The sequence below is a fragment of the Arachis hypogaea genome, chromosome 9 (assembly GCF_003086295.3).
Source record: "Arachis hypogaea cultivar Tifrunner chromosome 9, arahy.Tifrunner.gnm2.J5K5, whole genome shotgun sequence".
NCBI lineage: Eukaryota > Viridiplantae > Streptophyta > Magnoliopsida > Fabales > Fabaceae > Arachis > Arachis hypogaea.
In genome coordinates, this window is record NC_092044.1 from 58,001,661 (window position 1) to 58,014,078 (window position 12,418).

At 35.9% G+C, this 12,418-nt stretch overlaps 1 protein-coding gene across 1 annotated transcript; it reads right to left on the reverse strand.

Moving 5' to 3' along the window:
* Positions 1-694: 694 nt before the first annotated feature.
* Positions 695-12,135, reverse strand: LOC112710906 (probable inactive ATP-dependent zinc metalloprotease FTSHI 5, chloroplastic). The gene is made up of 19 exons (XM_025763369.3): positions 11,051-12,135; positions 10,105-10,576; positions 9,777-9,977; positions 9,394-9,687; positions 9,030-9,302; positions 8,398-8,487; positions 8,144-8,275; positions 7,597-7,770; positions 7,019-7,140; positions 6,701-6,902; positions 5,709-5,837; positions 4,861-5,043; positions 4,541-4,660; positions 3,459-3,644; positions 3,215-3,289; positions 2,401-2,460; positions 2,219-2,326; positions 1,371-1,451; positions 695-1,025 (listed from the first exon to the last, which is right to left on the reverse strand). Exons 1-19 carry the CDS (start codon positions 11,947-11,949, stop codon positions 972-974), a joined length of 3,855 nt encoding a protein of 1,284 aa, XP_025619154.1. The 5' UTR covers positions 11,950-12,135; the 3' UTR covers positions 695-971.
* Positions 12,136-12,418: the final 283 nt, after the last annotated feature.

The window sequence follows — 12,418 nt, forward strand, 5'->3', positions numbered from 1 at the left end:
TCTTTATCATAGCCTTATATCTCTCTCAAGTTTCATAGAGAGATTCCCCTTAAAACTCTCTAGATGTCTGAATATCAGTCTTCGACTTAGTTAACCTCTGAAGCAAGAAGACTTTAGTAAAGAACTTACTAGATAAATTCACCCAGCTTTTACTCTTTAAGCCACTCCAATCAGCACAGATACTTTGTGTCTTTTGTTTGCTTGAATTGAATCTTGTGTTTGTTCGTTTGTTTGCTTGCTGTTTATTTACTTCTTAACTTAATATTGTGGTGTTTGCTAATTTTTTGTTACATGTCTAAACTTGAACTAAATCTTACGTTAGCTGAATTTTTTTTGTGTATCTAAATATGAGAATCAAAGTGTTTTTGTATAAAATTTGTTGTTCTCGCTCTTACGAAATTGTTTTGTACATGATTGATAATTGCAACTCTAGTATGGAAATTAATGACCGACCATAACCACCACAAGGTGACGCGGGTCAACCAATTGAAACAAATTTTCCAGAAGCACGAGAAGGAGGACAAGAAGAAACACAAGATGATGGCGAATTTTAATTAATTCGTAATCTTGGACAAAATGTATTTGTATATTGTTCCAATGTTTTATGACTTTCTTATATTTTTTAAGAAAATTTTCATTAGAATTTCCATAAAATTATCAATTAGGGAGATGGAGTATGGGATCCTACGGGGAATGCAAGAAATAAGGATGGGGATAAATATTTCACACAGTGGGGTCGCGGGCAGATATGGGGAGCAAATCAGGGTTCGGGCACGGGGAGCAAGGAGGCATCCCCCGCCGGTTGACATCCCTAGAACAAACGCATGACAATAATTTACCATATCAATTTGGAAGTTAATCACGCTTCTAAGTACAAATGAACATCCTAACCAAACAAAATAACAAAAATGAACTAGGGCCTCACTTAAGACTGTACAATACCGATAGTATCCCCTTTTTTATCTAGGATGTTAGGAGAGCACTTCCAATGCGTTTCCACTTTCAAGGAATCCGCGGGATGTTGGCTGAAAACAATAACAGAAACAGTTAGTTCATCTATAATAGATGTATCATACAATTGTATTGTTGTTTTAACATAAATTATACATGATACAACGTCTTGCAGTGACAAATTAAAAGATATTTGTATGATAAATGTCAATGTGGTTTTGCAAACTCAACATTGATATGCCATACTATCTATGGTAACACATAAGAAACCAAAAGTAACTAATAAACACAAAAGGCTTGGGAAAATTAATCGGTTTCGTGTAGAGTAAGTGACAAGGCAATGATATAAAAAGCCGAGGGACTCTATTGAAATTGCTAGACTTATAGGAAGATCCAAAGTTTTCACAATAATCATATACCTCACTAGCTTGAAGTTCACAAAGAGAAAAAGGTTCTTTCTCTTTGATTCCACCATTATCCTTGGTAATTCTTTCCAAATCCTGCTAGAGAGCAACTTGTGTTATGAACAAGGGAATAACAACTTTCAGAGATCAAGTATGAACCATAAATGTGGCCAAACAGATGCCTTATATGCTTTTAATCAGATAATCAGCAATCGAGCTCACTGAACAGGCACTTCAATTTAATTTGAGAATCTAATATATACTACTGATTTATCCATTCCCAATACAATAAATATATAAATAATACCAGCTAAAAGGAGACCAGCAAAATTTAGAGAACAGGTGAATAACCACAAAAGTGGATCCAGCTGAGTCTATATACTAAAACAATTGAAGAAATATATAAATAGCATAACCAAATAATTGAAATTCATAGATGTAACAAACAATAATACCTCTTAAAATTGTAAATAATAGCAAGGTTGGTTAATATTCCCCAAAAATATAAACAAATTGGAATTAACAAACATGCAATTAAATTAAAATTACCAAATCATTGATTCAAAGAGAGGATAAGATATTGCAAAAGCAATGCTAGATCAAGAGGTTAAGCTTCTGGGTTGGCAGCTTTCCCTAAGACATAACCATATTAAGTGGTTGAAATGAACAAAAATTTTGGGTAATGATTCAGTCAATATATCCTTTGTCAATGGATATGATAAATGGGGACCTTTAACAGAATTAGGTAGATGCATACTCATGCTCCTTGGATATCAACAGAAAAACACGCGGGCAAAGGTTTCAGGATAGCCTAAAAAAGTACACAATACTAAATATAGCATTCCAGACACATTATCAGTTACCTTTCCAGTCAAAATTTCAAACTCAAGTAACTCCTCTACAATCTTTTCTAGCACCTGCCGATTTTTCCGTAGCATTTGACTTGCTTTGAGATATGCCAAATCAAACATCTAGAAACATCATAAGTAGATCAAGTAAGAAGCTTTTTCATACAAGAAGTTGAATTTTACTAAGAAACAGCTACCTTTTCAACTTTAGCCGCCATCACATACTCATGATCATCCCCCATGCTTAGTGCAGTAGACTACGTCACCAAAATGACACAAGAAAACGTATAAAATAATAGCATTTAAAGAAAATAATAATAACCATAATAGATGTTTGCCTTTCTTATGTAGTTGACATAATTCCCTCCATAATATAAACATATAGTTTTGTTTATCAAAAAGCAGTACACTACAATCTTCTTTGCTTACAAAAATAAAAAATACAAAAATGGGAAAGATGAAACTTGATAGTGATAGAAGCATGTAGGACACCAGCATTGGAAACCCAGACTACAATTCATCGTGGAACTGGAAAAGCAGTATTTCAAAGATTAATGGTTATACATTTGAGTTTGAGGAAATCAATCAACATTAGAGTAAAATATGAAACTCTTCCTCCATCAAAATAACCCTTTATTCATATGTTGCATCAATGGGAAAGTTCATGATCAAGTCACACATGAAACATCCATAATTGAAACAGTTAAACAGAGAATTAACAAAGTGCACATGAAACATAGCCTTATATTGAAGAATTAACCATTTATGAGTTAAAATGCATTACTATTATGTTAGATTGATAGATTCTACATTCTCTGGTTCTTCTCAGAGTTTATGTTTTTTCTCCTTTATTTATAAAAAGCAATTCAGCAAATTAATCTAGAAAAGAAATCCACTTCTTAACATATTGAATATGCCTGCAACTCCCTACCAGATATTTTGAACCCCGCAAATGTAAGAAGGGAAAAAGATCATTCACCACAACAGCCAAAATGCATGTAAGGTGCATACCGCATTGCTATGGTAATAAATTGCAGCACTGTCATCTGGGGCCCAACCATACTGAATGACCATTCTTGTAGCAATCTGTTGTAAAAAAATTTCAAAAATAAATAAATAAATAAAAGAAAAAAAAAACCGTAGAAAAGGGTCGAATTTTCTGTGCTAATGAAAAAAATGATAAGCAGTATGTTCAATTTCAAAGATATTATAACATGAAAGACATGCAGATGTATCAACCACAGATACGACCAACCTCTTGCGCCTGTTGTATCTCAGATGAAGACAGAAAGTTTTCTTCCCCGAAAGGAAGTAGCATTTGAGATGCAACATGTGATCCAAAACAAAAGACAAGTTTCTTTTCAAGATATGATCTTGATTCTGAATTTCCATTAATGGAGCCTTCATTTCTTGCTTTTGTGATTTTTGTACATCCGATTCCCTGTACAAAACACAATTAAGCATCTATCATTATTCAAGTGACTATGATCAACAAATTATAATTTCCTCCATTGGAACACAATTACCATGCAGAATTTGGAGAACACAGGTTAGCACTTAGCTATAATCCCCATATAGAGCCACTTAGTTAAAAATCAGGGTTTCAGTCTTTATTATATTGTCATACAGCAAACTTGACTTAGGACTTGAAAAAGATTAGTCACTTCTAGAAACAAATGAGAGGCTAGACAGGCAACAGCAAATAGCAGAGATACTGTATTATATACTTTGTTAACACATATATATGCAATGCTTTTGAAGAAAAGTTATTCATCCATATCTTCTTCACCAAGTTAGGGAAACAGTAACACAGAGAAGCAAAAGTTGATTACCAACAAGTCCTGCTATAACAGCAGTAGATATGGCTAATAGTACAACGTAAATATTATCTTTCTTGCATTGCATTCAATAAATAGCCTCCTTAATAGAAGAAAAAGTTACTAGAAGAGAAGAAATGAATGCAACAGAATATAAGATATCCTCCATTCGGTTAATTTTCTTGTATTTGGTACAATGACTTTGTTCTCGATCGTGTTGTTTGGTAACTGGTCCCAGAACAAAATACAAAAATGATGAGATGATAAAGACAGAGAAAAAATAGAGAGAAAACTTGTCTCAGGACAAATATTTTGCCTGTTTCTATACATGTCTCCTTTTCCAAATAGGTTTCTCCCCTCCAATGTCTCTAAATTTGTGTCCCTAGATAGTCTCGAAATGCAGCCTAAACTCCTATGAACTACTTGAAAGAGAAGCAACATTTCTACCGCCAGAGATGTATTATGTAAATGAGAATATTTCCAGGCAATATAAAGCAGAGCATGGACGAATATGTCTAACCTGCCAGGATAGTGGTTCAAGCCATAAATTGTCAGCCTCATCAAAATTTGGTAATAAAAGAGCAATAAGACCACGGCCAGCTGCCCAGACAGCATGTGGAAATTTGCTTTCCCTCGTCCACTGAACAATAATGAAAATCCATTTAGTTATTTTTCTCTAGCATCATAATGATATTAAATTTTAACTTCAAAAGAGTAGAAAACTTAGGCTGCTACTATACTCAAATTTGAAAATGGATGACAAAACTCAGTGATTATCCATAAGGAGGAGCTTTATGTTGAATACATAACAAGCATTATGGAAAAATCATTGTTTCTTACATCAAGTGGGGGACTCAAAAGCTCTATCCCATTGCTTATCTGACCATATGGTTCCATCAAATCAACAACACTCTGCAGATCCTCCTTTGTCAATGTCAGTCCAAGATGATTCACCCATGCTTTGCTTAACATCTTGGCAATTTTAGTCTTCCGCAGAAACGAGGGAATTGCAGAACTGAAAGTCTAACCAAAGGAAATAAATATACTTCATTCTTACTGGACAAAGTAAATCAAACAAAAATTTAGAAAATATGGTTGTAAAAAGAAACAGATCCATATGAGTATCAAGTTAACAAGGCAAATAAATATATAAATAAATAAAATTAAGCAGTATGAAGTACTGTTCAATCTGCTTTTCATTAAAAATCTGCATAATTTAAAAAAAAAAAAACAAAGAAACAAACAAAGAGAGAGAGTAAACTTGAATTCTTGAAAAGAATAACAGAAATGCAAAGATGTTAATACTATTATAAACATGCTTCAAATTCATTTCTTTAACTGCAGAAAGCATTTGAGGAGAAATGTCTTCCTTTTCCTCTCTAAGTTCTTTTCTTTTTCTAATCCAATGCATGTCACTAAGCACAAATCTAAATTATTATGTTATTCTAACCTTAAACAATATAGAAGTAAAGCCAAGTTCATACTAGTTAAATAAAGTATTAGTTGACTTGCTTGGGGAAGTCTCTGCAATTGATCACAAAAGGGGCTAGAATCATATCCTGCTTTATGGAAGGCAAGGGATTACCTCCTGTAGCTTAACTCTAACTCATTAAGCCCCACACATAAATTTAAATATAAAAGAGTTCCTGATATTGTTGAAAATAAGTACAGAATCAGCAAACTCTTACTGCAAATAAACCACAGTAGCTCATCAATTCATCTGTGTCAAGAACTTTGCTTCGGAAGGCACTTCCTTCTAAAGCAACAGGTACGAGTTTTAATTCAATAGGCCGTAAAAGAGCTGTCTTCTCAGCAACCTGAAATCAAAGAGCTTTTAAGTGTAAATGTAGGGAGGACATATATATATGGTGGATTCTAGTATGCCTATACTTATGGTGGCTACAGTGGCTATGCAAGTGTTATTAAAATTAAAATCATACTTTTTTTTACATTTTGGTAACACTTTTTTTAGCAACACTTTTTAGAAAGCATTGTTAAATAATAAAAAAACGTTATTTTAATTTTAACAACACTTTTTGAAATACACACAACAACAACAACAACAACAACAAAGCCTTTTTTTTCCCATTGGGTGGGATGAGCTAGATGGATTAGTCGATGCCCTACGATCTGTCATGTATCATGTTCGAAGTAAGATTTATGCTTAGGTTTCTCTTTACCACCTCATTTAGAGTCTTCTTAAGTCTCCCTCTCCCTTATCTTAAGGTCAAGAAATTTGTTGGGACAAATGTCCTTAATAGCAATAACTATTAATTAATACAAACGAACTGCAGATTCCTGGGCCCCCCACACTCTCCAAAAATGTTATCTATAATTCACCGTCAGAAAGGTCACTTATTTTTTTGCATTGTTTGATGAGTTCTATCGTATCAAAAATCCTCTGGGTTACTTGGTGGAAACTAACTTTATCCCTCTACTATGGAGCAGTTTCAAGGATTTTAAGATATAAGAATTTTTATTTTATCTATGACTTCTGTTTCGTTCTTATTCGTGGTAGCTTAAGTACCATTACCATTTCCAACATAAACAGAAACCAGGCACTGGGTACTCTACATGCATTCTAAACTTCTCTTGTAAGATATCTTATAATCCTCTTACTTGTACTTTTCCTGTTCTCTGTAATTGAATTTTCGAAGGGGAAAGTGATGTTTGGATTTACCTTTTTCCAGTCTACATAATCAATAAGCTGATCATCCATGGTTTCCTCTGCTGCCAAGTATAATATTTTTTCTCTCTCTGTTTGAGTCGGTCTTTGAAGATGAAATATTCTATCCATGCGACCTGGCCTCTGCAAGGCTTCGTCAATTTGTTTGAGATTTCTTGTAGTAGCCATCAAAACAACCCCATCTTGTTTCTCAAAGCTGCAAATTGTAACAGTGAACAGAATAAGATAAACCGCATAGCTCGATCCATTGCTGATATATGAGCATATATTCATTGTCAGTAAGCCAGCAAAGAACCCAAAGATATAAATTACCCATCAAGTTCCACAAGCAGTTGATTAATGAAAGATTCATGATCCTGATTTTTGGTATGAATAAATGTGCCACGTACACCAGCGAAAAGGTCAAAATCCTCCACAAATATTATTACAGGAGCCTACATGTAGCTGCAAGCTAATCAGTAAAACAGGAGATAGATAACCTAGACTGGATAGAGTAACAGATTCAGACTACCACAGTACTACAGAGGATGCATAGATGAAAGATCAATGTCTAAAAACACCAAGGAATAAAAAATTGAGGACTGGCACACAATTCAAATGGTTTGACCACTAGTCAAACCAAGGATACATCAGTGGCCAATTTAAATGAAACATGAACATACAAAGCTTATATTATTGGACATTTTTACCAACTCCTCTCTTCTGAACTAAATATTTTATTCTGATCAAAGAAACAAGGTTCTAAAACAGTGTAAGTTAAGGAAAATCAGAATAAACATTAAGATGGTTTAAGAGGATAATCAAATCTCTTGCTGTCTGAAACAAAGGTTCTAAAACAGTGTAAGTTAAGGAAAAAGAGAATAAACATTAAGGTGGTTTAAGAGGATAACCAAATCTCTTGCTGTCTGAAACAATTCCCGAACATTAGATGCACTTTGTCCAACCCACAAGCCAGCTTCCAATTGTTGGGCCTTAATTTCAACAACTGGCACTCTTGCCTCGGCAGCGATAGCCAGTGCTAGAGATGTCTTTCCTGTACCCCTCTCGCCTACAATAAGAACTCCCTGCATATAGAGAACAGTTCTCAGGAGCTGATCTTAGTTGATACAGGCATTTTCAAATCATATTCTGCATGTGAAACAGAGAAGGATGCCTCCGATAAGAGGATACATGTAGTTTCATCAAAACAAAGTTGTTAATTTTGATCTTTTTGGAGGATGCCTTATCCACTTTTTATAATTTTTCCTATCTTCTAATATATATTTTTTTATCGGGGCCAAATATATAATGAATTCTTTATGCATTAAACTACAAGGAAGAATCTAAACATGATAAGAAAAAGATTATATCACAATTTAGTGACAGCCACAAAAAAAAAAAAAAAAAAAAAACAGAAGATGCCTTTTAATGTTGAAAAATCTTCATGCTATATCATACCCGAGGTGCCCGTGCACCCATTTCTTGAAATGCCCTTGGATTTTGCAAAAATGCCACAACTTCATTGATTTCCTCTTTCATAGACTCAATACTTGCAAAATTCTTCAAAGGTATTGGTGGTTTCTTCACCCTCTGCAAAACAGCCATAAAGCTTACAACTTTTCCTCTGCGAGAATAGTATATACTAAATACTGCCAAAACAGATTTAAAGGAGAGGGCCACCCCTGCCGCGCTGCAGGGGGTTGCTTGGTTACCTTCATCTGTTCAAAAGCTGTCTTTATGGGGTCAACACCATCCTTTCTCTTCTGCTTTATTCTTCTTAATTTTTGGTTAACATAATACTTCTGCAAAAGATTTTATTATAATGAGTAATAATAAGCTTCCAATCTACTAGTCAAGAAACCATGCTCATTGACAGACACTAAATCAAGGAAGCTGAAGGCATGGCATTAGTGGTTGTAATCTATGTCCAGGAGGGCAATAACATGGGTTATTGCTTAATAAATAATTAAAGAATATAAGACCTACATTCTTATCAATGAAACTGACCAACTCAGTATATTTAATAAGGAAATTTTAAAGCTCGGTTTAAATCAAATACAACATATTTGAATCAACAAAATTTTTTCTTAACAGTTCAGTAAAACTAAATTGGAATAGACTCCTATGTGATTGTGACCTCTGCAATATTGCTTTCATCTTAAATTGTAAGCAATCAATTTATCCCCAAGCTAGGGTAACATAATAAAATGTCACTATGCAAACATCAAAATTGAAACAAGTAATACACAAGCTAACGTATAGCAGGATTGCAGGAATCCCCCACAACATGGAAACAATCAGAAATTTAGAAGATAGTGTGTCAGATGCAACAAAGAAGCAATACCACTCGGCGCAACTTCTGCATATTTGGATCTCTTCGAAAAGGACCATAGCCAAACAGACGTGGGACTTTTCTCCGCAAAAATTTGAACACATGAAACATAACAAATCCGAATACAGCAGCTCTAACAAAAAACCAAAAGTACCATCCAGTGAGTTCATCCGTTAATCTGGATTTATAATTGAATTCTGCCTCTGATTGCCATTTCAAGTACCACGTGGCGTCAACTGTCTGATATATTTCCTCTGGCCAAGCCATTCCTAATCTCATCCTCACCTGTAATACAGTGATAACAGAGGTTTCAACAACTTGTCATTCGAAACTGACCACTTAATTAGCAAATGGGAAGTTCTCAGATCAACGATACCGGATAAGGGACTAAAAACTCCACAATAGGAAACCCTATCACCATCATTAAGTCATCAGTTATATCCTTAAGTTCTGTAAAGATCCGATTTCTTGCTTTCACAACAACTTCAGAATTCCACAGCCCATTAAAAACCCAGCGAGACACCCTAAATATCAGAAGGAACTGCTGACGGAAGTCCAGCTCTGAGAAAGGAACCCACATCAGATGAACAGCTGTTGGAACACCAGAGGCAAGCATTTTCATATACAGCTCATCGAAACCCCCAAAATCTTCAAAAAGCATTTCAAACTCCTGAAATAAGAAGGTATACACTAACCATCATATGAGTAACAAAACAAAACAGGTCTCTTAAGAAGAAATACAATTGATAAGGCTACAACCTTTATGTCAACATAAAATTCTTTCTCCTCCCCCTTTAATGCAACATACATGGCACCCCAATCGTGCCTAATCCGAGCATGCTCTATTAGCTTTCTGGAGACAGCATAAGGAACAGCCACGGGATGCATTTCCCATCTATTTTTCTCTTCATTGTACCATGCCCATGACATTACTCGATCACGGTCCAAAAGAATCCTTTCCTACAATGGGCAGGTAATGAGAAATGAACATAGCAGCGCCAAAAAGCCTTTATGCTCAAAATATGTATGGTTAAAACATAATAAAGTTGATGCAGCACTAAAAATACATCTAAAAGCGAAATGGAACCTGTCTTTCAGCCACATATTTTCTGCCAAACTCAGCATCTTCCATTAAATTGCGTTTTAAATCCGCTTTAGCTTCTTCGCGCCACTTCTTCCAACCATGGTACAAATGAAGGCTAACAGCTTTAGGAACCACAACCTCCTTATTTCCAAACATCCACTTTAACTGAACATCAGGAAAACCCTTAATCACATCTTCTTCTGGTGAGGAAACAATATAGCGATTTTCCTTGCCAAACTTCTTCATATGTTTTCTTATCTGAGCCTCTAAATTTCTTTGCATATCCCATGATTCTTGAAGACGTCTTTTCAATCTTTGAGCAAAATCAATGGAATCTTGATGAAAGAATGGCCCAAGATCTTCAACATCCAAAATACTAGGAAGAATGATTTGTTCTAAATGTTTTCTCTGTGCAGTTTCCAAGTCCTTTTGAACGTCCAATTTTGAGAGACTGGTAACTGGACTTGCAGACAAACTGAAACCACAAATTTATGCATGAAGACATATGATTCCAAAGGCTAATTCAAAACTGAGAATATTGTGCAACAAAGAAACCCTTTGCACTCAAAACTGAGAAAATTTGACATCGTCAAATAGATTAAAATAACACAAGTATTATATGGCCTTAATTGCAGCTTTGAATGGCTAATTCAAAAACATATTCAAGCAAAATTAAAGGTAACTTCAACTTCCTACCTATTTATCTGGCAACTCAGAGACAAAAGAATGATAAAAAGTGCGAGTTTTAAATCCAAAATATTGAAGAGTACGAGAAATGAAATCTCTTATGTGAATTTTCACCCAAACTGCCGCATTGACTCACCACCAACAAAACTAGATTAAAAAAACCACATCCAAATTTAACTAAGACATAACATAATAATACATTAATGCAACTAATCAAAATGCAATCAATCAGGTTATTAAAAAAAATGCATTCAAGTAAAACCTTTTGGTCTTCTCCTTGTGCCTCATTTCTCGCTTAAACCTCTCCACCATCTGCTCACACTCCCACTGAATGAAGTTAATCTCCCTGACTCCATAACTCAAAGCCACCGTCTCCTTCCTTGAAATCGCGTCTTCAAGATCCCCAACTTTCTCCCATATCCCATTGTACTCATCCTCCAACTCCGCAACCTTCTTCTCTATCGTCTCCACCGTCAACTTCTCTTCCTCCTCCAACCCCTTCTTCTTCTCCTTCCTCCTCAATTTTTCATACTCGCCTTTCGCAGCCAAAATCTCATCGATTATCTGCCCGGCGCGTTTCCCCAACGCACCCTTCTGCCTTCTCAGAACTCTCAACTGCGGGTACAGCCTGTCATTGATCTCCCCACGCACCTCCTCCTTCTTCTCATTCACCGCCTTCATCGCCGCCCCCACCTCCTCCATTCCCCCGTTCCCGTTCCTAACACCTTCCACAGTCCTCAGAAGAACCGAAACCGTTTCTAGAAGCTTCTCGGTGCAATCAGCGTACTCATGACCACTCTTCGCCTTCTCTTTCCCGCCGTTTTTCTTCTTCCAGGAAAAGACATCTTTCACAACGGCAGGGACGGCAATTGCAGTTGCCGTAGGAGGAGAGGAGAAGGCGCCGAGGGCCGTAACTCCAAGGGTGAAACAAAAGAGCGCTTCCTTGAAGAGGCATTTGGGAGGTGAGGCTACTCCGATGTCGTTTCGGTTTTGGTGTTTGGGTGTGGTTGTGGAAGCGCGCGTGATAGAGATGGGGTTGTTGTTGTTCCGGAGAAGGTTTAAATTGGGAATGAGTTTTTGGTTTCCGATTGGGAATTGGAATGGGAATGGTGAACGGAGGGAATGGGAATGGAGTGGGTGAGGGTGGAGTATAGAGTCCATTGAATTTTTAGTCAAAGGAGAGGAAGGAGGGAGGCAGAGAAAGACATAGGCATTGAACTAAGAACTAAGAAGTGTAGTGGTAGAGTGTGGACTGTGGAGTGTGGGAGTGACGGAAATGGATCCTCTCCATTGATCTCTCATTTTTAATTGGGTAGTGCTAGGGAGCTAATGGCCTAATTGTACAATGTGTATAATGGGTTAAACCTTTGGTCTATGAATAAAATGAACATCACTCCAGGGATAATAAACATCTCATGTCATCAAATCACTCATCCTAAAAATTTGACCGTTTGAATCTAGAATTCTAATACCATGTCATGAATCAACTCATCCCAAAAACATAATCTGATAGAACAATGTAACACTAATGATCATATCTCTAATACTTCTTAAACCTCCATTGTACACATTATATGCTTAGACTATTGGCTCCCTATACTTTTCCTTTTTAATTTTATAAGTGGGACCA

Coding starts and splice junctions, on each gene's coding strand:
- LOC112710906 (XM_025763369.3), bottom strand. CDS start 11,949: ATGGACTCTATACTCCACCCTCACCCACTCCATTCCCATTCCCTCCGT. Junction 9,303..9,393: donor AGTTTTTAGTCCCTTATCCG/GTATCGTTGATC, acceptor ACTGTATTACAG/GTGAGGATGAGATTAGGAAT. Junction 7,771..8,143: donor TGGGTGCACGGGCACCTCGG/GTATGATATAGC, acceptor CTCTATATGCAG/GGAGTTCTTATTGTAGGCGA.